The sequence below is a fragment of the Canis aureus genome, chromosome 1 (assembly GCF_053574225.1).
Source record: "Canis aureus isolate CA01 chromosome 1, VMU_Caureus_v.1.0, whole genome shotgun sequence".
NCBI classification, from domain to species: Eukaryota; Metazoa; Chordata; class Mammalia; order Carnivora; family Canidae; genus Canis; species Canis aureus.
The window spans coordinates 69,191,459-69,218,391 of NC_135611.1; the positions used below are offsets into that span (position 1 = coordinate 69,191,459).

The 26,933-nt window shown below is 47.9% G+C and overlaps 1 protein-coding gene across 1 annotated transcript in view; it reads right to left on the reverse strand.

The window, feature by feature from the left end:
- Positions 1 to 25,238, reverse strand: part of SAMD3 (sterile alpha motif domain containing 3) — a 37,655-nt gene extending 12,417 nt beyond the window's left edge. Inside the window, 7 exon segments of the mRNA XM_077902824.1 lie at positions 4,750 to 4,802; positions 4,805 to 4,913; positions 9,619 to 9,703; positions 9,975 to 10,160; positions 21,214 to 21,321; positions 24,383 to 24,572; positions 25,151 to 25,238. Coding sequence (XP_077758950.1) covers positions 4,750 to 4,802; positions 4,805 to 4,913; positions 9,619 to 9,703; positions 9,975 to 10,160; positions 21,214 to 21,321; positions 24,383 to 24,572; positions 25,151 to 25,229 — 810 coding nt within the window. The 5' untranslated portion in view covers positions 25,230 to 25,238.
- Positions 25,239 to 26,933: the final 1,695 nt, after the last annotated feature.

Below are 26,933 nucleotides of genomic sequence, written 5' to 3' on the forward strand. Positions count from 1 at the left end.
TGGGCCGCGGGGCCCTCAGAGGGCTGTGGGGGCTCAGTGTCTAAGCTGACGGCTGGAGCCCACGCAAGGACTGCCCCTCTCTAACCTGGATTCTGCTGGAACACAGAGGCTGCTTTTGCTGTAGGAAGGCCCAGCAGGGCTGCAGCCCTACAGCTGTGAGGGGAAGCCCGCCTGGACGCCTACTACACATGATGCCGCTCTGCATCCTGCAATCTGAGCAAGCTCACAAAGCTCGTGTCTTGTCCCGGAACTTCAGTGGTTCTTACATGGACAGCATTAAAACTCTACCTTGGAGGCACAACATAAAGGTCCGATCCCCAGGTCTGGGGATGGAGCTCTGCCAATCGGCAGCAAGTGATGGCCATGCTCCCTGCCACTGTGGTGTTCCCTCCAGGGCGTTGTCTCGCCTTCTGATTCCCGGCAGGGCATCCTTCCCCGAGTCACCCGGCTGGTGGCCACAGGAGCCTACCGAGCACCTGAAATGAGGCCAGTCCAAAAGGAGATGGAGGCTTTGAAACACTGGATTTCAAAGACTTTGTGTACAAAAAAAGAAAAAAAAAAGGTAAACCATCTCAATAATTTTCCATAATGATGGCATGTTGAAATAATTTTGTGGACATATTGGGTTACATAAAATATACTAGTATAATAATTCCACCTGCTTCTTTTTGCTTTTGTTTTTTATGTGGCCACTAGACCATTTGAAGTCACACATGTGGTCTGTATTACATTTCTGCTAGACACAACCATGTTAGAGGCTAGGCTTTTCTGCATATCACCTTCCAATCATCCTTGTTTTCAATTCCGTTGTCTTCCAGTTGACGGTGGAAATGAGGTTTCTCTAGGTACCTTGAAAGGTCTCCCTGTGTAGCACTCAGTTGTGTGGCCCAGTTGGCCGGCAGGGAAACGGCAGCGACTCTGCCCTGTGCTGGTAAGACTTCACAGCATTGGGGCATTTGCCACCTGCCGATGGCAGTAATTGCATTATCTCCAGAATGCAATTAACTGTCAACATTTCTCTTCAACGTTTGCTGTTTTGCTCAGTTTTGCACCATGAGAGAAACATCTGTGCAAAAGCCTATGAAAATGATTAGGGTTTGTTCAATAAATCATTATGTGTCAGGTGCAGTAAGAAGCAAACAGTAATGAAATCCAAAGGAGCCTTTGAGATAGTCTTAGCATTTGGCCCTCTCAGCAGTTTTTGCAGAACTTTTGATTCCATCTCACTTCTAGCGCAAGGAAAGGTACCACACAAAACTTCTTCATGACTTTCAAAGTTATGAGGTACATATATACCCAACAAGGAGGAAAAGAAAATGTCTTAAGATGGAAATAAATCGTAAGTATCGTGTTAGTAATTAGTAATTAGTAGTAAACACTCAGCAGTTTGTCGATTTATTTATTCACTTAGCGAGTGTTTGAAGGACTCTGGGATACAAAAACAGCCTACAGGATTTATTAAATCCCTGCATCAGTGTCTGGGACATCATGTAGGTTGGTTTGGTTTGGTTTTTAAAAAGCACAAGTTAACCTCTTGAAAGAACCTGCCACAGTATGTTTGATAGGATATTTCGCACTGGGTGGGGCAAGATAACAGTTTGGTTTCCTCCATGTTTCAGACTCTGAGAAATGTTCTTAACTAAAGTCACAATGGAGATGATGTGCTCTGTACTGAGGAAGTAGAATCTCCAAGGGGATTAGCTGAAAAAAATAAAGCTAGGTATTTTCTACATGAAGCAAAATAAAGTTTCCCTATGTTGTAAGCATTTCTATTATAACAAATGGTGATACTTTTCATAGATCTCCTCAATCCAGATAAAGGACAGAGACACAGACTATGAAATCCCTGGGGTAAGGATGGCAGGAGCAGCTAGATCCTCCAAAATGCCTCTGTCACGTCACGACGCCAACACAAAGAGGATCCTGGGACATGGATCCGAAGCCGGACATGCCGTGCTGGGAGCCCCTGCTATCCCTCAGGGTAAGGAGAATTAGGCTGCTGTACCCAGCAACCCCCAAGCCTTCAGCAACAAAAGTTTATTTGTTGCTCACGTGACACGTCCGTCTTGGGGCCCAGCTCCTCATCCTCCTCGACCAAGGACCTGGCTTCACCACCTAGAATGTTGGGAGGCATCACTGATAAAGAATCAGTGGGGAGGAGGGCGCACTGCACACTGGGTCATCACTGCATGTGTCACTTCTTCCACTTCTTGGCTCAAGTCAGTTTCACGGCCACACCTAGCTTCAAGGAAGTGGAGGAGCAACACCCCTACGGATTGTCTCGAGGAGACAAGATGGTTAAATTGGTGCGGAGAGATAATGTCCACATTGCTCTATCTCTGGGTTCCGTGTCACATGAGAGCATAGCTCTCCTTCTAATTTTGGCCAGTTTTAGATAGGGCTCTCTGTTGGCTGCGGCCAAAAGCGTTTAACTGAGATATCAGTGTTATGAGAACACCCAATTCTCAAACCAGAAAACAATGAACTAAATGAATTCTATAGTCAGCAAAACACCTTTCAAATATGAAGGAGAAATTTAAGATATTCCCAAATAAATAAAAACAGAGAACTGGTCACTAGCTGATAAACAGAAATTAGATTGTGACTCAAATCCACATGAAAAAAATAGAGCACTGGTAAAGGTCATTACTAGGTAAATATAAAAGACAGTATAAATGTATTTGGGGTTTGTAACTCTTCCATCGTATTTTAAAGACAATTTTATGAAGCACTAATTATAAAATCTGTATTGATGGGCATACAAGGTATAAAATGTGATTTATGTGACAATAACAGCACAAAAAAGGGAGACGGATAGAGTTATATGGGGACAAGGATTTTGTATGCTATTGTTATTAAATTGATACTAATCCAAGCTAGATTATTAAAAATCAAGATGTTAGTTCTAATTCTCAGGGCAACCACTAAGAAAATAACTAAAACTGTATATGTACTAAAAGAAACAAGGAGGAAAATTGAATTAGTACACTGGAAAATATCTACTTAACACAAAAGAAGGCAGTAATTAAAGAATAAAATAAAAAACAAATGATGAGTAAAAAACAAATAGTAAAATAGGAGACATAAATTCTATCTTGTAAGTCATTATATTTAATAATTGGAAGAATAGATGGTAAAAATGATCCAACTATATGCTGTGTACAGGAGACACACTTTAGATTCAGACACAAAGTGTTTAGGGTAAAAAGATGGGCAAAGATATGACAGCAAACAGGGAGAGGGAATAGCTATCCTAACATCAGACGAAATAAGCTTTATAACAAAAACTGTTCATAGATACAAAGGAAAATATTTTGTAATGGTAATAAAGCCAATCCATCAGGAAGATATAAAAATATGAACTTATATACACCTAACAACAGCGTCCCAAAACTCATGTGGCAAAAATGGACAGAATTACAGGGAGAAAGAGACAATTCAATAATAATAATAGTTGGAGACTTGGAAACCCCACTTTTAAAAATGAACAGAACCACTGAGCAGACGATAAATAGGGAACTAGAAGACTAGAACAGCTGCTATTCCTGGATAAGACAACACGGATTGTAGGTATTCAGAACGGATATAACAAATACATCATAAAATGAAGACCCCTGAGAAGATGGTATCAAAGGCAGTTTTGAAGAAACTGAGTTATTGAAAACTCTTAAAAAGAAACTAAATGTAGGTTCAATTAGCTGACAAAGATAAAATAATCTATGCATCTATAGATCATACTAAAAGCCTCTCAACTAAGAGAATTTCATTGCAATTAGAAAAAAAAATCAGAAAGAGAAAAGCAAAAGCTCCTATAGAAATGTCAGAGTCCTTTCTATACTGCTTCAAGAAAACAGAATAAATTTTCACCCCCAAAAAAAGTCAAGCCAAATTTTTTTCAGAAAATTTTGAAAGAGGGACACCTGAGTAGCTCAGTGATTGAGCTTCTGCCTTCAGCTCAGGCCATGACCCTGGGATCCTGGAATCGAGTCCTGCATTGGGCTCCCCACAGGGAGCCTGCTTCTTCCTCCATCTGTGGAGGGAGACAGTCATGGGACTTGACTTCTCTTCTACTTGGTAGTTTGGACATCCTTCCTGAGGAGTTCGTTTACTTTATTAGCAGGGGACATTTGGGGCTTTAACCATATTTGGGGGTTTTGAGGAAGCTAAGGAAATTTATAGGATCGCGATAATTAGACCTACACGTGCATTACTTATAGCAAACCTGCTGCTGAGGGAGGTACCTGTAGGCCTGCAAGTCCTCACAGGCCACCTCTGGGTTGGCACGAGACACTGCCTTCCGGCAACAGAAGAGCAGGATGGGGTCTGTATCCATGCCTGTGGGTTACATTCTTCCCTAAAACTTCGAGGACATGGGCTTCCCTACAATATGAGTGCTAACGTCTGTCTGTAGCAATAAGAACAGCAAAAATACAAGCTATATTTCACGATCAGAGGAAGAGACATTTATCAAAGACCCAGAACAGAAGGGTGTTTCCAGGTTTTTCAAAGGTTGTGAAAGAATAAACACGAGATGATGAATAACGCATCCTGCTCAAAAGGTTTCTGGAAGCCCTCTTTTGGAAATAATATCATTCATTCATATTTTTAGCCATGCAAAACAGATTTCCCTGCCTCCCAGTTTTCAGAAAGAATATCTCATTGCATTTTAGTAATTTTAGATGCTATTACTTATTATCCTTTAATCAATCAATCAACACAGTATCAGAACATTTAAACATCCAAGCTTACTTTTATCCGGACAATTTTAACCTTATCAAAGCTTGTATTGGTACGAGATTTCTTTGGCCTCTTCGGTGTCCAAATTTACACTTATTTCTCATCACTTGTTCATCATCTTCTATGGGTCTCCGAACATATTTAAAGCGATCTTTGAGAGCTCGTTTCCATAAAAACTGCATAAAATGTAAAAAATAAACAAAAAATCCCCCACAAAAAACAAGACTTAATCTTCAAGGAGATTGGAATGATCTCAGACAAACAATAAAATCTTTATCACTCTTGGGCTTGAAATTACTTTCACATCAGAGTAGTAGAAATAACATAACTATCCTTCCACTTACCTTCACAACAATCTTGTGATGCTGCTGTAAAAATCATAATCCCTAAATGATAACTAAGGAAACAGAGCCAGAAAAATAAAAATTAGTTCCCCGATGCCACCTAGTTATTGAGTGAATATGCTGGCTCTTAAACCTGGATTTTTCTAATTCCCCACATTGGATGTTTTCAGCCATAGTTGCTGTCTCTGCAGCACGTTCCACTTTTCCTCTGGGCTCTAGGGAGGAACCGACAACTGGTTCAGGTGGATATTCATTGATGCATTTTCTTAAAATTGTTTTCTCTATCACCCCCTGAAATCCCCTTTGGCGACGACTGCGGCGTTCCTTCCCCAGGTAGGTGCAGGGCGTGGACTGTTTCACACAGGAAGGCTGGGCTTGCCTAGGAAGGAGGGGACGCGGGAAGGGCCCATTGAGCCGAGGCGGGTCATTGCTGTTCCGGAAAGAGAGTGTCCTAACGGCAACAGAGAGCTTCCTGTTGCGCTGTGCTGGGGCCGCAGACCCTTCCTGCAGCAGGTGCATCTGAGCAGCAGTGGGTCTGAGGGTGGGAACACCAGGCCAGGGCGTAGGGACAGCCCTGGGAAATGGGGGGCGGCGGCAGGGGTCCCAAAGGTCGTGGGAGACAGGAGCCCGCCCCGCTGTGGGGGCGTGGGGAGCGCAGGGATCCCCAGGGAGCTCCGCTGCGGTCCAGTGTGGATTGGCCACGTCCCGGCTCACGGGGAGCTTCTGTCCTTGGCTCTGGCCCTAGGGCAGAGGTCCTCTGGCTCTCTGGGCACCCCTCCTCGAGGCGCAGAACTTCGGGCGCTGGCCTGTCTTTGGGAGGCTGCGGCTGGAGCTGGCCGTGTGGCCGGCGGGTCCTCCCGGAGCCCAGAGGGTGCGGCCTTCCGGGTGAGCGGGATTGGGGGCCAGGCCAGGAGGGCCTCTGGGCTCTGGTGGGCGAGGAGAGCAGGCAGGCGGCTGGGCTCCACGACGGCGTGGACCGCATGGGCCGCATGGGCCGCAGCACTGGGCTCGGTGGGCAGTGGGGCCAGCGTTGGCCTCCTCAGGGCCGTGGGGCCCCAGAAGCTCCACCGCCAGCTTGCCTGGCCTGGTACCCGGCGCTTGGGCCCTGCCCTGGGTCTCAGCTCAGATCGCTGCCCCGGCCAGGCCGCCACCCTCCGTCTGCACTGAGCTGTCCTCATCCGCCCTCATCGGCCCTCACTGGCACTCTCCCGCTTCTGGGCTTTTCCATTCTGTTCCCCCCCCCACCCCCCCACCCCTGCCCGCCCCACTCCCGCCCTCCGGCGTTGCCTTCTGCTGCTGCTGCCCGCCCCCCCCTCACCAGGCTGCAGGCACAGGGGCAGGCTCACATCCGCCACCTGCCAGCCGGGACCCCAGGCGTCTGGGAAGCTGCCCAGGGGATGAGGCGTCAGTCCCTCGTGCATCAGCGGCCCTGGGCCATCCCCTCCTGAGCCCCAGCGCCTTGCAGAGGGGCGGGGAGCAGCCTGGGTGTCCCTGGGTCCCCCCTCCTGAGCCCCAGTGCCTCGCAGGCTGGTGGTGAGCAGCCTGGGCGTCCCTGGGTCCCCCCTCCTGAGCCCAGCGCCCCGCAGTTCTGCGACCTGAGGACGGGGTGGCAAGGACCGTAGCTCTCCGGGAACCACGATGTGGCTGATCCAGCGTGGAGCTCCCCGGGGACCCCCACGGCTGGGCAGGCTCCTGTCTCCCATGACCTTCGGGACTCCTGCCGCTGTGCCCCATTTCCCAGGCCACACCGGGTCTCGGAGCCCCTCCTGGAAGCCGCTGGCAAACTGAAGTGTTGCTCAGGCCCCTCTGCCCTGAGGGGACGGGCAGCAGGTGGACGCGGCCCAGGGCTGAGTGTGGGTGGCTCAGGCGCCCTGGCACCTCCCTCGGGCTGTGTGGTGCGGGTGCCCTTGGTCTCCCAAATGTGAAGCTGTGCACATCCCTCGCCCTCCTGCCCGGCTGGGCCTGTGGATGTGGTGGGCAGGCCGCAGCCTTCCCGTGGCCCCGGTGCCAAGGCCTCCCTGGCCTCCCCTTCTCCCCGCATTAACCGCCGGGGGGACACCCACCGACGGGGGGGCTGTGCCCATGAGCTCTGCACACAGAAGCCTCAGACACAGCCCCACCCCCCTATGCCCTGCACCTGGATGGGCAGCGTGACCCCCTGAAATAAATAGGCCGCTGACCCAGGAGCTGCCGGGGGCCTTCCAGCAGGCGGGGCTCTGCCTCATATTTTAAACCCACACATGATCCGTAGGAGCCGTTCGGCCAAACCCAGACTAGGAACCCTCTCCTACGTTAACTGGACCAGACTTATCCAAAGAATCAGAATCAGGAAAAACCAAAAAGGGCGCAGAGACTCTGAGACCAAACGAAATTGAAGAGACAGTGAAACGCCGCGAATGATCCTTGGCTAGATCCCATAGCAGAAGCTCCATTTCAAGGACATTTTTGGAATAATTGGGGACATGGGCATATGGGTACATCTATCCTCCTGCAGTGGTTGTGGATGACACCACGTAGGCGCCGCTAGTTTCCTTGGGCAAAACAGCACTATTGTGCTACAGAGGAGGCGCCTCCTGGCACAAGGCCGCCCAGGGAATGGCCTCGGAAACTTGTTTTCTATTGCCACAGGCTCAGCCAAAGCAAATAAGTATGAACCACAAAAAATAACTGGGGCAAAATATCAACAGTTAGAGAATCTAGGACGGGGACTCCTAACCATCAGGATTTTGCCCTCCTCCCAGAGGGCACATGCGAGGTTTGGAGAGGCTGTGGTCCTCGTGGCTGGGGGTCAGGGATGCACGGAACCTCCCGCGGTGTGAGGACAGCGCCTCCCTGCCTCCACCACCTGGGCCTCGGCGCTGCCAGCGTGGGGAGCCCTCACCCCAAGGCTTCGGGTGGGGGGCGGCGTGCATGGGGCATTCCTGCAACCTCGGTGCCCACATGACGATTCCCCAAATAAAAGCTGAGAAGACAGCCCTAAAAATGACCAAGAGCTTGCTTGCTTGCTCTCTCTTTTTCACCCACAGACGGACATTCTCAGACATCATCTACGTCTTCCCTGCCACAAGAGACACAACGTCATACACCCTTGCTGGGGGAATCGGGGTAATTATCTACCACGGGCCTCAGTTTCCCTCCCACCTGTGTGTGTGAGCACGGGCCAGGGAACGCTAAGCGACTTCGCGGGTCTCTTTATCAGTTAAGCATCTTTCATGAACACATCGGGGGACACAAGTGCGTAAAGTGCACACACAATCCAGGTGAGCATTATCCACTACGTTCTATTTGTCTCACTTTCATAACCATAAAACCAAAGGTCAAAATGTAACTGGATAAATACATATTTGCTTATATGTATGTGAAGAATCTCCGGAAAGAATCTTTAATAACATCAGCGGCTTCTGGGGAGGAAGATTAGGTACCGAGGTAGCTGGGGGATGGAGGCGGGAGGGAGACTTCCATTTATATCTTATTGTAGCTTTTGAATTTTGAACTATGTGAATATGTGACTTGTTCAAACAGAAAATGTAAATTATTATTTTAGGAAGGATGTCATACTAGAAACAACAACAATGCTTAAATTCCAGTCTGGCTTTCAATGGTTACTAGCTCCAGACACAGAGTACTATCCCTTTTTGAGTCTGGGTGGTAAAAAGAATATATATATATATATATATATATATATATATATATATATATATTCCCTCTTCTACTCTGGAAATTCTGATTCTATCCACACATAATAAACATTTCTTGAAAATACAGAAAGAGAATGGAAGGAAGGAAAGGAGGAAGGAAGGCAAGCAACGCTCCAGTGATGATAGCAGTGAGGGAGGTGTGGTCACATCCTTCTTTCTGCACATTACATCCCTTAAAGACTCAACAGGACACATAAGCTTCCAAACCACTTTGAGGGAGACACAGAAAGATGGTGGCAGAGAGACATAGAAGACCTCAGAATGTACAGCTGCAAGTGTGAATCCTAATGGAGACTACGGGCTTTGGGTGATAATGATGTCCATATAGGTTCACCCACTGTAGCAGGTGTCCCACTCTGGTAGAGGACATTCACAATGGGGGCGGCTATGCCTGGGGGGGGGGCAGGGGTTCATGTGAAACCTCTGTACCTTCCTCTCAATCCTGCTGTAAACCTAGAACTGCTCTAAAAAGAAATATATTTAAAAATATATTTAAAAACGCAAAGGAACACACAGAGAGTCAGAGAAGGCATCAAAAAAGAGCAGAGACAGAGACAGAGAAGGAGAGAGATGGAGGGAGAGAGGGAAGAAGGAGGAAGTGGGGTTAGAGAGAGACCAAAGATAAGAAAAAAAAAACAGGGACTGACAGATGAGACAAAGCTAAAGGAACAAAATCAGAGAGAGACCAGCTAGAGACAACGAGACAGAGAGAGAGAAATAGACATGGGTGGATAGAGAGACTGAGGGGAGGGGAATGGGGCATACAATTACCGGACAACTCAAAGCTATTATTTTAAGATGGGTGGAGGTGAATGGCATGGCACCATGTGGTCACTTACAAAGCCACAGCCGTCCTCGTCCAGGAAGGGGTAGGCCTGCAGCAGCGCGTTGACCACATCATTGTACTGCTGGGTGCTGGGATACCTGTTGTGTGCAACGAGGACATTTTTCACTTCAAGCAGCCTGCATTCCTGCCTAGGAGTCCAGATTGTACTCCCTTTCCTTCATAACCTTCTGTACAACAATGAAGACCTTCAAATACAATGTTGACAATTGTAATTGATCAATGGGCAACGTTGGGCTTATTACCAACACGTCATCCAAAATCTGAAGAGTTTTGGCTCCCAATGAGTTCTACTCCACTCTGAAAACAGAGCCCCTCCCAAACCAGCAAGGATAGCCCGTTATTACTCACAGTGAGCCTTCCAGATACTTAGTCATGTCGGCTTGGAGAAACTCAATGATCCTTATCCTCACGCTGTGATCGGGACATTTGTGTTCTGTTAACATGCATTTGACATTATAGGGAAACTCTGGCAAAACGTAAGACTTAGTCCACTGCAATGCTTTATTCCTTGCTAGAACATGTTTCACATTCCTTCTGTTAAATAAAAACAGAGAGTGAAATTCTATTTCAAATAGATGCAATTTGTGAGTTCTCTACATCCCGAGAACTTATAATATAAACCACTTTCCTGAGGTCTAAATATGGAATTCATCAATCCATCTTGCCTCTACTCATCTATCCACAAATATTTGCGGGCTCAGTAGGTATCTCTGTTTTCTTTCCCTTTGTACACACATAAATATTTGTAGTTCTGGAAAGAAAATGTCTTAATAAAAGAGACTGCGGAGTAAGGCCTAAAGTTGGAAAGAAGATTGAGCCATACATGTTGAAGAGGGAATATGTGACGCAGAGCTCAAACGGAACAAGATATCCAACTAAAAGAGTTAGTTGCAACTGAGCAAAGCAGATGAGGCATACAATTAAAGTCTCAGCACCTGATTAAGAAAATCCTTTTAATTGATGTACTCTCTTGCTGTTTACAGTGAAATACAAGATCTGCTTAATTTAGTTGGTCTTTGGCCATGTTAATAAGGTAAACTGAGTTTCTAAATTAAAAGTACATATCAGATACTTACATTAGATGAAGTTTCTACAAAAGGTTACAGAAAACTATGGCTACAGAAGGCAGATGAAGCTGATCAGTGTTTTCCTGGGGCTGGAGATCGGAGTGGGGACCGCAAAGGGGGGTAAGGGAGTTATTCAAGGGGATGGAAGCATTCCCAAATGGACCGGGACAGTGGTCATGCAGCTGTGAAATCTGCTGAAAAGAACTGAGCTGTGTATTTGAAATAGATGAACTACACGTTAGGTAAATGATACGACACTAAAGCTATTTATAGAATTAAGTATCAGAACCACTTTGAAAACCTTAAGGCTAGCTACTGATGGTTAAGTGTGTAAAAAGAAGAATCTATTGTAAAATTTCCACACAAGTTACCAGAGGCAATAGGCTTGCCTTGGAAGGGAAGCGAAGTAGTAGAGGCAAGCCAAGTAGAAGACAAAGAACAGAAGGATTTCCGGAATTAGCCTAAGTAGGTTCGTTTTCTGGCACACCAATCCTTAGTTGTCCAAACAAAATTCTGATGAGTTTTGAAAGGCCAGGCTTCCTTTAGAATCTGAGGTCCTATATTATCAGAGTGCGTGAGGCGTTAGGAAGCGTGGGGGATGAAGAAGAGAGGAGAAAGCCCTCCCCTTCCCTTTCATGATAAGCTCTCTCCTTTAGGCCTCTTTGGCAGCCCCACGTCAGCGGGGAAACGGGGAAACGTCCTGGCTAAAATAAGCACGTGGGTAATTTCATACTTGATCCAGGGCAGCAGCAGGCAGTTCCCCGACGGAATCTGTGCTGCAGCCCGAGCTACTCCCAGGATGTTTCTGTCTCATTTTGTTCGGTCGTTCGGCCAACGGTGAGCGCGACGACGTCTACCAAAGGCCACTTAGTCTTCTGCAGGTTTCCTTTCCTTTCTCCCATGATCTACCCTTTACCAAGGCGGATGTTGTCGGCTGTGTTTTGTGCCTTCCCATGTTTTTAAAAGGTGCTGTAACTGCACCGGTGTTAAACTCAGTTTTAGTACATTTTATCTCCTTTTCCCCAGGAGTTTCTAGTAGCTAAGTTAGCTGCCCGACACCTTTACGCCTTTGAGGTCGCTCTCTCTTCTTCAGTCCTGCATCGGGGTAACTTTAGTATTCCCGTGCGATCAGAGAGGGCTTCGTACAATGTTCACCTTCTTCTTCTATGTGTTTTTTCTCTATGTCTCTTCTCCTCAAAGTAAGAGTAGCGACTACAGCGCATGGTGTTATGTTTGTCAAATGCCCTAAACGTAGCAAGACACATCCAAGCTCTGTCAAACCTAGATATTCCATCTTCCTTTTAACAGCATCATTAGGCAAAATCAAGGGACATCCCATTTTTTTCTTTACATTACAGCACTTTAACAAGGTTAAGTGGAAGTGAGGGGAATGCAAGTCAGGCTAACTAATCCAAGTCCAAACAAATACAGCACAAGCAAAGGGACTCATCAGAAATTAAAAATATGCTCCAGTTTGGGAGCAGATAACTGCTCACATGCTCATTTCACATCCACAAAATGGCATTTGCATTGGATCAAAAAATCTTTACTGTGAGGTTAAAATTATTTATCTTGTCTTTACTGAGGTACGGTTGAGCAGGATACCAGCAGAAGTCACCCTACAGCAAATGCGGGGAGCAGAAAGCATTCCCAAACTGAGAGGACACTAATATTTCTGTTCCCACCTCAGTGTCAGTGCTCTTCGACAAGATCCACCAAACAACACACCACCGATCCAAGGGATCTCAATCCTGGTATCCAATAAAATCACCCAGAAAGATTTTAAAACAAAGTTAATGGCTAGGATTGATCCGAGTTTAAATGAATCAAAGTCTACTGAACTACTCAGCTTATATGTAGAGTTTATATTTGTAATAAAAAAAAACCTTATAATACAGTCGACACATCTGATAAATGACAGTGTCATTATTGCAATATGCCCTAGTTTTTAAAAACTGAGATGAGGTTCTCATGAAAAGGCTCACTGAATCTGAAATTTTGTCTAACTTTTTTAGTTCTCTTATCTTTAAGATTGTTTTTTATCTAAAATTGACTTAATTAACATATACTGTAGCATCCGTTTCAGAGGTAGAATTTAGAGATGCATCGGTTGTATGCAACACCCAGAGCTCACTACTTCAAGGAGAATGAAAAGTTATCTTAATTTTGCAGACAGTAGTGGGGGGGGGGGGGGCTGGGCATCACCTACCATAAGGAAGATAGCTCCATTAAGAACAGGTGAGGATGAGCCCCAGCTCTCTAAGGAAAGATTTCAAGACACAGAAGACAGCGGTGGAGCCTTGGCAGTGAGCACAAGAGACATAGGTGTCACACAGGAGAAGGGACTATTTCTTTTATCTCCAGCATAGATAACTTTGCCTTAATGGAATCAATGCACAATGACCGGTGGAAGGGTGCGTGGACAGCTGAGTTCTATTTGGTCTCAACAGTATTGTTAACATTTCAGTGGCTCCTCACTGCATTCGTACCCTGGGAATCCAACTCACCATCTGTGCTCCACGTATGTCCCTCGTGTCACACCCATCCTAGCCTTTCCTTAATCTCTTGCACATTAATCTCTTCCCTGTCACTTTATAAGACTGCTTCCTCGAAAGTTAATAATGATTTCCTGATTTAAAAATCCACAGCGTTTTAAGCCTTTTCCAAGACATTTCTGACCACACTTAGCACAAATGACCACTTCTGCTCAGCCCCCTTTTCTCTCTCATTTTCCTACACACTATTTTACTTGCCTCCTCTCTTTCTATCTCTCCCAGAACCCATTTATTTTATTTGCTGACTTACTCGTCCTTTATCTTCTGTGTGAGTTTACACATGGCTTGGTCTTTGCCCTCTTAAGCCTCAGTATTGATCTACGCTTTCTCCCTCATAGAGCTCGTCCATCCCCCGTGGCCTCAGCTCTGAGCTATACGTGGAAGGATTGTAAATCTATCATCAATAATTTCTTTTCCATGTGTATTCCTACTTCTCCAGCAATTTGTACATTATTAATTTCATGATCAACATGTCTGAAATAATTTATAATCTTTTCATTTCAAAGCCAGTTTTCCATTTGCTATCGACTGAGTTGTGTCTCCCCCACCAACCTTCTGTATGTTGAAGCCCTAATCCCCAGTGAGGCTGTAGTAAAGATGGGACCTTTATAAAAATAATTAAGGTTAAATGAGCCCCTGATATATAGGATCAGTGTTTTTGTAAGAAGAGGCATCAGACTGCACACTCTCTCCATTGTATTGGCCATCTGCAAGCCAGGAAGAAAGTTCTCCCCAGAAACCAAACTAGCTGGCACCTTCATCTTGGACTTTCCATCCCCCAGAATGTAAGACATGACTCTGCTGCTTAAACCACCCAGTCCATTTGATTATGGCAGCTGAGCTGACCAAGATACCATTCCAATTTCCCAGTGTCTTTCATTGTATCTTTCCCTTAACAACTCAGACTTAACCCTTCAGTGTCGTCATTCTCCACATCCGGGCATTGTGAAAACTTCTTTACATATTATCTCTTGTATTTGCCTCCACTGTTCACATGACCACATCTTTCCAGGCATTCACCACTCAAACGTGGACTACTTTGATAGTTGACCAGCAGAGTTCTGCTTCAGGAATGCCCTAATTAGCTCCGACTGGACGAACTATCCCATGAATAATAACTGTTAGCATGGACAAAGTACAAAAACAAGCAAACAAGCAAACACAAATTATCTGAAAATGCCAGAAAGCAGAAAAAAAAAAAAAAAGCAGGCAGATTCTAAAGAGAATCTACACTTGGAAGAAAAGGAAGACGTGGAATGTGTCTCGTTTTTATGACTTTTGCCCTGAAGCCAGGCCTCTGGCAGTGCTGCTCAGCGTCTGATAGAAAACCTGCTGTCTCCCTGGACTACCCAACTACTGGACGGAGTTTGGGCAACCTCCTGTCTGGGGAGGGAGAGGACAATCTTAACTAATATGAGGGAACTATAAATTCTGTGGATAAACCGTCCAAATGTTTGGCTGATCCAGAAGCACCCGTGTCCACAGCCCAGCTAAGAATAAGAGAACTAAACTTGGTTTTGAGCTGATCCTGGAGACAGTTTTCAGTTCGAATGCAACCAATTTCATTGCTTTCTTCAAACAAACTAACCAGCAATCAACACTGTTTGAATATACAGAATCAAGTCACAATGTCTAAAATACAATCCAAAGTTATGTAACATAAAGAAACAAAGGAAAACTCCAGAAAAGTGCAACCCAGTCTCAAAAGTAAAAACAACGAACAGAGCATGATGCTAAGATGATCCAGATGTCCATGAGGACTTTAAGACCGCTAGTATAACAATGTTCAGTGACTTAAAGGAAAATATGCTAAAATGTTTAAAATAATAGGACATTATAAATTTTGAAATAAAAGAAAATGTACTAGAGAGGATTAATGTAGAATTGAAATTATATAAAGAAGACTCAGTGAGCTTGAAGGCAGAAATAATCCTATTCAAAAAATAAGCAGAAAAGAGAGTGAAAAATAATAAGGTAATTGTTCATTTTTAAAATTCTAAATTTGTCCCTCTAGATAGTCATAAAGCCTTCTCCTCTTGATCGTCTATCTCATTTTACATAAGCACTGAGATCACCATGTCCATCAGCAGAGCAGCCAGCTGGAGCTGGTTAATGGCTTCCGTGTTTACTCTTTGCCTAAGACATAACCCAGCTACCCAGTATGCTGGACCAGTCATGCTTGACATAGTAACCATGCCCGAGAGGAAGACAAGTTGAGTCCTAGGCCCATGGCTCCTGGTCTACTTGAATGGCCATAGTAAACTATGCCAACTCCGAGCTGGCTATCTGAGGTCTGGACACATTCAAAAAGCTGTCGACAATGCTATGTATTTTTTTTTTTTTTTGACAATGCTATTCAGAAGTAACAACTCTTTGTAGTTTGCAGCTCCCAGATTCCTATAGAGAAGCTCTTCCTAAGACACAATTGTCCTGTAATGACAATATAATGGACGCCCAGGTGGAGTATCCATAAGAAAACTCTCTCCAGAAGGGACGTCTGGGTGGCTCAGCACTTGAGCATCTACCTTCGGTTCAGGGCGTGACCCCGGGGTCCCAGGATCGAGTCCCACATTGGGGTTCCCACAGGAGCCTGCTTCTCCCTCTGGCTGTGTCTCTGCCTCTCTCAGTGTCTCTCATGAATAAATAAATGCAATCTTAAAAAAAAAAAGGAAAAAACTATCTAGAGAGAAGACAAGATATATAAACACAAAATAGAGCTAGGAAGGAAGCACATGGCGTGGATAGTGGGCTATTGCTGGCCTCCTACATTTGTCTTAATCACATAACAAATTTTGCCCTAATTTGATGAACCCTTGATCTATCCACTTCAATGGTTGTCTTTGAAGCAGTTTCTTCTGAAGGACACTGACTTGTCTGTCTGTGACTTAACGGCCACCGTGGCGTCTACAATGGAGCTCAGCTGTCCCTGGGCTAACGTGATCTGATAACTGTACGTCATGCATGAGCCACATGGAGCTCAAATACCCAAGAACCAGCATTTCTAGGGACTATTCTGTGTCTGTAAAAGAATTAGAAATACCTCAGGGACCGAAAGCCTGCTGCCATTAGTCATAAGCCACTGTGGAAATTCCGCTGCAAATCTAAAAGTCCCATGGTCTAAAGACCAAGCGTGTGGGAAAGGTGAGGCTTCGCCTTCAATACCTGACCATACTAGATGTTTTGCCTTTTGTGATTCATCATGCGAACTTCACCCTGTCTCCAACTGTTGGAGGCACGATACTCTCCCTGTTTCCTTACAGTGCAACCCGTATGCTGCGTGTCGTGGGCGATTCGGGATTCTCCCGATCCTAGCAAGCAGATACTATGCATTGCACGTGGTAGTAAGGCCAGCGGGGACTGTGTTCCTCTCTTTGACCAATAACATCTTCAGTATCTGCTCTCCCTGAGGATAGAGTGACTACTGCTTCTTTCTAAGGGAAGGTCTGAGCCTGGCCCATCCTTGAATAATCAGCCCTTTGGTTTCCTGGAACTCTCCAAGAAGAGGAAAATAACTATGATTTATTAACATATCTGAATGTAAAAATGTAAGCTTGGAAGGAAAAGCCTGGAACTAGTCCCTGCAATAAAGCCCCATCCAGAGCTGGTGAGCGTTGGCAGTTCTTTTTCCCCCTGAAAGCAGGTAGCCTTGCTTTAGGGAGAATGTAAACTCTTGAACCCCCAGACCAGAAAGCTTCAGTGTTTCTTTATAAATTAAAAAATCTTAAGAGTCCCAAACTGTTGCTTCCAGTGTAGGTGACTCTCATATTCGAGGACATTTTTTCATTCTCCTTTTGTTCGTCTCCACAAATAAAGCAGGTGACGGGGTTTTTAGATTCTGTGAACGAAAATAAAATTCACGGTGTTTAACTTCTGAATATCCCAAATCTGAATTCATCATCATAATAATGAGGACCACTCCTCAGATGGTCCAATTTTGTGCTGTGTTATCATCAGCTATTATCCAATGTGAATTCTCAGATCCAGCCAAAAATCAAGCCTTCTGGATTTCCAGAACACACTACCCATGTGTCCGCGGTGCTTTCTCTCGCCCAGAAAGCCCTGTTTCCCTCATTCTTCTAGGCTCATCTTAAGCCCTCTCTTCAGCTGGACTCTCGCCCACCTTCTGGCTTTCAGCTGGTCTTCCTTGTCCGAATCCCCCACACGGCCCTGAGAATTTGTTGAGTAGAACAGTTTGCAACAAAAATGTTGTAAAAAAAAAAAACAACAACAACTTAGAAGCATTTGAGAGAGAGATAAAATATTAAATGTAATGTTCTATGACAGATAAAGATGGTCTTTTGTTCCATACACTTTTGTTTTCCCACAGAAAAGTGATAGCTTTCCAAGAGGAGAGTTCCATTATATTAAAAATAGCCCACCGATCTCAAAGGAACCATGGACTAGCAAGGCACCAAGCCAATGTGCCAGCAAAAAGAAGCGCCGTGTCACTGGGTCCTGATGTTTGAGATACGAAAACCAGTGGGGCTCAAATGCAAGAGGGACAGACCTGGGATAGAAATAGAGTCCTCTGTAAACACAGAATGTATCTGAGATTAGACTGAGGCCCTGGAGAGTCAGCAAATGATCCAACACACCCCTCTTCCCCCAACCGAGCCTCCCACAGAAGCTCTTCTGGGTCTCACCTGGCTTCCGCTGCGTCCCATGTGGCTTCTCTACAGAACCAGGGGCAGAGTTTGCACCACACTCAGCTGAATCCTGGTTGACTTTCAGAGCCATGGTCATTTCATCCATCATCCCTGCTTTTTCAGACTTCAGAGCCAAATGGCACCCTTCTCCAAGCGCACCTGCCTACGGATAACCTGCTGCCTTCAGGAACTGCGACGGCTGTCAGTCTTATGAACTACTATGGCTCCCTGGTGCTCAATTAAGATCAAGGCCCAGATGGGCCACTCTTCTGTGAAGGATGTCCAGTGGGGCTGCAGGCCTGGGTCTTCACATCTGCGGTACCCCCAGGGGTAGTAGTGCCCCCATTGGAAGAGAAAACAGTGGCAAATACTATCCTCTCCAGGGACTGGAGAACAAGAGTGGGCCCCACCGACCACTTTACACTGAGATCTCCTCTTCATCCCCTTCTTCTCCATACCCAGGCTCACAGACTCCACCGGCAGTAGAGGTGGCCGGACCAGCCTGGTGGGATCAGCTTCGAACCTGGGCTGCACGGGCCGCAGCAGCATCTGAAAGCTGGAATGTTCTCGGAACATAGAAGGACAGAAAGGAAGCCAAGAACCTACTGTCATCTTAGCCCAGAAAAGAGAAGGATGTGCTAACTGGACCTTTCCCCGAGTCCAAGAGGACCAGAAGCATCCTCGGGGGCCTTAGCCAGAACCCTGGAGCCCCCCTGCCTGGACTTGGGCGAGCTGCTCGTCCGCCGGGAGCAGAGGGCACCACGGGCGGGGAAGCACAGGCCTGGGAGCCTGGCAGGTGGCCCGCACTTGCCCTCGCACCTGGCCCTGCACCTGGCCCCGCACCTGCCCCCGCACCTGCTCTGCACCTGCCCCCGCACCTGCCCCCGCACCTGGTCCACGCATGCCCCCCACCTGCCCCCCCACCTGCTCCCCCACCTGCTCCCACACCGTCCCTGCACCTGCTCCCGCTCAGCCTGCAGAAGGCTGGCTCTATGTTCTTCGTGCCTGGCGGCAGCTTTTCCTCTGTTTTCAAGCTGTAGTCCCCACCCCTGCCGTTTAGAGGGCCAGGCCTTGGGGGGTTCGGGCAAAGCAGACCCCAGAGGGCATGGAGAGAGGCGGCAGGAGCACAGGCAGTGGGACGGACCGACGGGCTCCTGCGACATCCTCCCACCTCCGGCAGCCACGGTGACAGAGGCCCAGGGCCTTCGGGCCCCGCTAATCACACGACCGTATGCCACGTCCTCCCCTTGCTCAGGTCCTCTGGGCATTGGAAGACACACAAACATCCAGAAACTTCCAGCCTCGACCTTTAAGGTTTCTCCTCACTGGCAGGACCGTCCCAAAAACTCCCGATGATCCCACAGGGCTCCCCCGTCGAACCCCTCCTCTGCGTGTGTGTCCCTCATTCCTACAGAAGCAAAGGTCACGACACATCACCCGCTCGGTGGCCGCAGATGGGCCCAGACCACGTACAGCGCTGAGGCGGCGGTGACCGCCACCCGGGACTGGGGGCTCAGGGCGGCTTTAGGGACGTGCCCTTGGAGTCAGTGGCTTCGGGAGCCTGGCAGCGCACAGAGCAGCGCACGTGCCCAGGGCAGCGGCAGTGGCGGCGGCTTCTTCTTCTTCTTCTTCTTCTTCTTCTTCTTCTCTTTTCTTTTCTTTTTCCTGGTGGGGCTGGGGGAGCGGGTGAGGGTATGAAATTCATTTCTCCCAAATGCCGGTTGTACGTGCTTCGTGGGCCGCGACCTGCGGTGACCGGTGCTCCCGGCCGTGCTCCCCGGGGCCTGCTGGGCCAGGTCCCCGCCGTGTAGCTTTACAAAATAACCATCTTCCACCTGTAAGGACCCGGGCCACCCGACTTGTGACTGTTGCGGAGGGTGAGGCTCAGCGGCTCCCTGGGAGCAGAGAGAACTGGAACTTCCAACAAAAACTCTGGGTTTCTTCCTCAGGTGGTTGTGTTGCCCAACTGCTGCTCTCCTGGGATGCCTGTGACCTTAATATGTAAAGTAGGGGAGGGCCTGGGGCTGGAGGGGCAGGACCTGGGGCTGGAGGGGCAGGGCCTGGGGCTGGAGAGGGAGGGCCAGGGGCTGGACGGGGAGGGCCTGGGGCTGGAGAGGGAGAGCCTGGGGCCGGGGTGGGGGGAGGTGGGCCCCAGGGGAGGTGGGCCCGGGGGTGGTGGGCCTGGAGGGAGGTGGGCCCCGGGGGTAGGTGGGCCTGGACCCCGGGGGAGGCTCAGCTGCTGGGGCTGCAGGCCGAAGGCTAGAGGGCAGCCCAGGGGAGGAGCCCAGTCGAGGTCTCCTGCTGGGAAGCGCAGCTGCTCCTGACCTTGAGGGCTTGCAGGACCCTGGCCAGTGGCCGGCAGCTGCTGCCCTTGGTCCCTGAGCTCCTGCCTGATGGCAGTGGCTCCGGCCTGAAGCGACGATATGGCCTATTCAGGAAAACTGGCTACACATGTCTGGGCTCCTGTAAATCTGTGTCCCTCGTTACAAAACAGAGAGACTATGCCCCCCGGGCCGGCAGGCCTGCTGTGACTATAAGATGAGGATATTGAAGCTTAAAGACACTATAAAGGGCCCACTCTGGCTTGACTATGGCCTATTTTCTTATGAGAGTGGACATCCCTCCTCTCGATGATGGGACATCTTAAGAAAAGCACGTGTTGCTGGGCAGCTGAGAAGCATATTCATGGTCACTGTTGCCCGATGCACGCAGGCCGGGAGGCCGGGCAACACCGTGTGGGCTGCCACAACTCTCGCGCCACATCCTACATACGACTGCCCTCAGGACTTTGTCTGACCTTCATATTTCTGGGTCTAGTTCTCCAGGTTTACAGTTTCCCTTCGTCCCAGTGTAACCCTATGCCCCATGAATCCAGTAGGAATACAAGGAAATGTCTACCAAAGTAGTGTCTCCATCAGGAACGATCAATTTAAAACAACCATGACTACAAAATTTGAAACAAAAGCCAAGATTCCACAACACGCATACTCCATGGGACATGATGATGCACTGAATAAATCCGATTTTTGTGGCTGCTGCCAATCACCTCACACAGTTTACGACAGAGAAACCCTCTTTCTCCTTAACGTGTACTTGAAAGACGCCTAATATCATCTCAAAACTTCACTTTTCCAATACGACGGTCACAAATTTTAATCTTCCTTTTTGTACCAAATCTCTCCGTCACCTGATCAGAGTCCCTTCCAGCAAAACAAAAGGTTTCCACTTTAGACATACACTTAACCACAGGACATCTCGGAGAAAATAAAGACAAATATAATCGTTTGGCTTTTAAACGCTTAGAAGCTAGGCACCCCACCTCTGTTTCAGGACTTTGCGGTCAATTGGTCCGTGATCCAGGTTTGCAGCTGGATATAAAGGCAGCGTCTGCCTCCCACAGCCAGCCGGACGGGGGGCCTGCCCATCCCTGTCACCAAGAAAGAAGAGTTGGGTTAGGGGCTGCTCAACGGGAGCCTTGGCTGTTGCATCTGCGGGCAGCTCTGAGGACAGAAGACAGCCCACGGTACCCCCATATCCTGTGTCCACCGTTGAGCTCTACACTAAGGTGCAACTAAGAAAACTGGAACAAAAAAAAAAAGGTCATTGTGGAGTCATCTCACGGATGTGTGCCCGGAGGTCGGCTGACGCCTGTTGACAGCGCTGTTTGCACTGACCGGTCACGTTATAAATGGTGCGGCAATCCTCTCCTCTTTGAAATGATGATGATACTAGAATATATCTCTGCGGGTTGATATCCTTATTCTGCAAACGACAAATGAATAAGTAAAGTGATTAACTCTGTCAGGTTCCTTTTCCCCTCCCCGCCATTCTGGGGGGAACTTTATTATCCTGGGAACCTACTACCCGTAGAACCACGGTCCACTGACTCCGCTTCATGGGTCTACTTTACGAGTGGTACAACTGAGGCCCGGAAGGAAGAGCAAGTCGCTCATGGCCACATGCTACCCAGTGGCAGAGCCAGGGCTGGAGCTGACTTTCTGTCCCGTGATTTCTCTATCAGGTCCCGCAAGAACGACAACCGAAAAGCAACGGCAAATGCTCCTATTCCATATTCCTGTGATCCGCTCGGGTCCGAATAGGATGCCACACATTCCGTCCAGAGGTGGCCTACAAACACTCTCCGAGATCACATCCTAGGCAACCATTACACATGAAAAGAAATCTGCACTCAGGTTGAAACCCGTCTGCAATCTCCGACCTAGAATGCCATCCTCTTTAGAGAGAGTCCTAAGCATCAGTCCGTCTACCTACTTCATTTTGCGGTTGAAGCTAAAAAAAAGCCAAGCAGATCTCCGGGGTTCGATGAGTAGCTCTCGTCAGAGCAGAGGTCTGCGATGAAGTGTCTTGATACCTCGCTTCAGGGTTCTTGCTGCTACACCCAGTTTTCCGTCTTTATGAAACTCTTCCTGAAAGGGTCTAATTAAATAGCATAGTCTCATGCCTGTTTTCATCATCATGATGCCCATGTGACCATATATTGGACCATAAGCAAATGTAGCCAAAAGGAATTCAAACCAAGTATCACTAATACTCCACCTGCAACTGTGGCTTTGTTCCAGATTAAGTCAACCAGTCCTGACAGTAAATGCGCTACTTACTGGGTAAAGTGAAAAGCCACGGCTCCTAAGTCCCCGGACCACCAATGCTCCAGTCTGGGCTACATTTGAAAAGGGCTTTATTAGCCAGCTTAACGAAGCTTAATATTTAGCACCAGACTCCTCCGAAGGAGGAAAGATTTTCTCGAAGATTATGACACAACCAACATCAGTGTGAATCAACATCAGATTAGGTCCTGCATTACTTTTCGCAACTAGAGAGGAAGCAACAGGAACGTCAACATTTAACATAATCAATCCGAGGCAGCGGTAGAACCAGGAATGACGCCCGGATTTCCTGGCAGGCCAGCTGGTTCTCATTTACTGGAGAACATCGTAAATGGATTTGCACTGGAAACGAGGTTGTGTGTTTCCTTCCAGGCCGTGCCTGATGCAATATCAAGATTGCAGTCGACTGGAAGGGGCTTCCAGCTAGGACGTCCAGCTCATCCGAGAACGCTGGGAAAATACTTCCAGCACTGTTTGAGGTTCACACCCGCCCTTGGCTGAAAAGGAGGGAGAGCGTGCAATGGGAACTCCATCAAAAGTCACACATTGAAGAGTTTGGTTTTACACAGAAACGTCAAAACAGTGTTTAGGAGAAATCCTTCAAATAAATGAGATGGTGGGCTCTTTGGGCCAACCAAGGGCCATTCCTTTAAGACTAACTGTCCCCCTTCTTGTTCCAGATATCTAAACATTCTGGAAACTACGTAAGCCAAGTCTCTCTAACATTGCATTGCTTATTAAAGAGCAGGACAGGAATATGTGTTATTATAGGTCTATAATCTGAAAGACAAAAGACATAGAATGGATTTCGTCAAACATCAGACTCTAAAAATGAATGAATCATTGGTCTGCAGCAATGATTTGACCCAAGAACCTTTGTAAAAAGTCTCAAAAATGGGAAAACCAAGTCAGGATGCCTGAAACGGTCCTGGGATATAGACTTGTAAAGCGAACATTTTAATTTCGTAATTCCTGCTATCATTTCCTTTTCGTTGCAGAAGTTAATGATTAAAAGAAAAACAACAACAACAACAACAAAACCCATCCCTAAACCTCAAAGGCACCACAGATTTTTCTACATGATTTTTGTGGGATGTGATCATAGCATTCCGTATTCTAAGAATACCCCCAGAGAAATTAGAAAACTCATTGTGGCAACAGTCTTTAGCAAATTATACTGTGAGAGCCTCCGGAGGAGAATATGAATTAGGTACTATAAGGAATTCTTGGCAAATAAATAAATACATAAATAAATAAACAGTGTTGGGGAAAAAGCAAAAGAGCAGTACAACTTGCCTCCCTTGAAACCTGATTCTAGAAAGACCTAAGCTGCAGGAGTCCTTGGCCCGTGTGCTCAGGTTCACTTGAACCACTTGCTCCAGAGCTTTCTATACAAGAACTCCTGTTTTGTAGGACTTGCCTAACAATCAAGGTCAGTATTTATTTATTTATTTATTTATTTATTTATTTTTTTTATTTTACTTATTTTATGATAGACATAGAGAGAGAGAGAGAGAGAGAGAGAGAGGCAGAGACACAGGAGGAGGGAGAAGCAGGCTCCATGCCGGGAGCCCGATGTGGGACTCGATCCCGGGACTCCAGGATCGCACCCAGGGCCAAAGGCAGGCGCTAAACCGCTGAGCCACCCAGGGATCCCCTCGAGGTCAGTATTTAAAAACTGGCGCATTTAAAATATATATATATCTTGGCTCATAAAGCTTGGCATGCAGATATTAGAAACACCGTCCACACCATCTGCACAAAGTGATCACAGTTTTCCCAGAGTTGTAGTCCCGGTGTCCTGCTGCCGCCACTAGTGGGGAAGCTGGGCGTGAAGGCCGGGGCCCTTGGGTGCAGACTTACCGTGGGGCGGCTCCTGCTCGTGCGGCAGGGACTGTGTCTCTGGGGCTCCCGGGGGGCCACACTCTTTGACTCTTCTGCTTATGTTTTTTAATTAAATCCATCAGAACAGACTGGTACCCAATTTTCTTTACCAGTTGCTGAACCATGCAGTCATTAAGCGCTAGAAGAGCGGCCCCACTCACTTCTTCCTCTGGGGAAAAGGAAAAAAAAAACCCACAAAAAAGCGTCTCTTCATGCTTGCCTGCTGAGGCCCCGCACACTCAGCACTCTGAATGGGCGGACTCACTTGTAGGGTCAAAGGGATCGTCTACACTTGCGCCCTGAAGTCACAAGCCGATCCCGTTTCTGCCCAAGCTGGAAGCCTGACGCCCCATCGCCCCCAAACCCCATCTGCACCTCAGGAGGTGCCAGAGTGTGGAGGCACCATGTAGGCGTTTAGCTCACGTGTGAGCCTCCCCCCCTCCCCCCGCCCCCTGATTCTCTGAAACAGGCAGTTTTTACAAGAAATAGCACCTCCCGGGCGACCTGGAGCCGACAGGCCCCGTGCTGCGTGTTCCCCAGAGACAAAGGCGGCCTCAAATGCACGGACGGCATGGACCTTAGCCTGGTTCTGCCGTCAGGCTCTGTCCGGGTCCCGTTCCCTCCCTGGGATGCGAGGTCCAGTGCGGCCTGGGGCTGGGGGGCAGCCGCGCATCCTCGGTCACCTGCGTTAGGCTCGCCGGGGAGGACGCCTGGGCCGGACAGGTGGGCCAGGTGTGCGCAGCTCACCTTGAAACCTCCGAACGAGCTCGCCCAGGTTCTCCTCCAGCAGCCAGCTGCAGACCTCGTCAACCGACCACGTCTCCATACCCGTGCCCCGCAAACGCAGCCGGAGATGAAAGGCCGGGACGATCCTTCAGCTCTCTCTGTCCCTGTCCTCCTACTTTTATTCTCCGCCCCATCGCCCACCCCCATCAGCTCTCATCCTGCTCCTCCCTTTGCCAGACTCTCCGCGACTCGGTACTAAGCTGTCCCCATATCGCTCCTTCCCCGAACACCTGTGCAAAGGCTGTTAATGAAACAGACACCTGTAAAACATGGGGCCCGTTCGAACCTATTCCCTCGTCTCAGTTCTCGAATGTCCTCACCTTCTTCTGCTGTTTTGCCCCCAGCGCCCCTCGGCTTTGCTGACAGCAGCCGCGCCGCCCAGCGGGACGACCTTGTGCCATTCACGCCTGGCTCCCTGCCCCCTGCGCCAAGGGAAGGCAGGTGTGAGATGCGGCTCAGCCGCGGTGGAGGTGAGGGCTGGGCGGGGGGACAGGGAGGCCAGTAGAGCCCAGGAGATGCGAGTGAGCCCGGCAGGTTAACCCTCGTGGCCCCAGCCAGGAGGGAGGGCTGGTCGCCCCCGGTGACTCCCTTTGGTGACACGAGGGACTGGGAGGCAGATTCTCAGCAGAGCCTGGATGTTCCTTTCCGCCCTTCCACGAGTCCTCTTGCGTATCCCATTCGGGGCCAGGACGGTGTGGAACAGCACTATGATTGGAAAGCCAATCAGGAAAAATGGGCACGTTGATTAAAAATTTAAAAAAAAATTAGTTGGGCAGATTCAAAATGGGAAAAGAATTAAATATGTAAATAATGGTTAGGTGGAGACGTGTATATAAAGTTTGCAAGATACATTCTTTGGCTCTTAGTTTTCCCAAGCCACTGTTCTTCTGCAACTGCTTAGAAAACTTTAAAAAGTATACCAATTTCAGTAATTTTTAGCAAGTCATTCCCTGTTTTTGTTTTTTAAATAATTCAATTCAAATTACTTTAAGTGGTGGGGGGAGGCAGCCCGAAAACTTAAAGCATTTTCATCATTCAGCATGACTTTCTACATCTGCATTTCATCCACACGACGCAGGTTTGCTGGAGCAGCGGACGGACGCGGACTTTGCAAGGACAGCACAGAGCCACTCAGAGAAATGGGGTCATAAGGAAGGGTACAAATATTTATTAGATTGTGTCCTTGAGCTTCATCGGTGGAGGTTCCCAGAATTAGCATCACTGTACTCCTCACTGTTGTGGGTTCGAGGCCGCGAGAAGGCCCAGCACAGCCTTTAGCACGGCCGGGGGCACCCGGTCGCCTTTCGTGCCTCAACGGTCTGAACACATAACTGGCTTCCAGATTCTTTTCCTAGAGAGCAAGTGGACGGCTCCTGCTCGTCCGTGTTCGCAGGCCGCACGAGCGCAGACAAGGGTTAAAGGGAGAAGAGCGCTGGCGGGATTGCACAAGCTGGGCTCTGCTCACACGCCGGGCCTGGGAGCCCGGGCTTCCTCCTGCAGGCGAAGCTGCCACAGCGCCCTATGAAAAGCCATTATTTGCGAGGCTCTGGTGTAAATTAAAAATCACACCTTCCTGTCACACTTCTGGCTTCCTTGTGAAGAGTAAGACTTAAAAAAAAAAAAGTAATAGAAAAGAAAAGAAAAAAAAAACACCCACAATTCTCTAAACGTCCAACATTAAAAGGTATGCAGAGCAGGCGACACAGCCCTGCAGCCAACGCAAAGGAGGAAATTCGAAAATAAA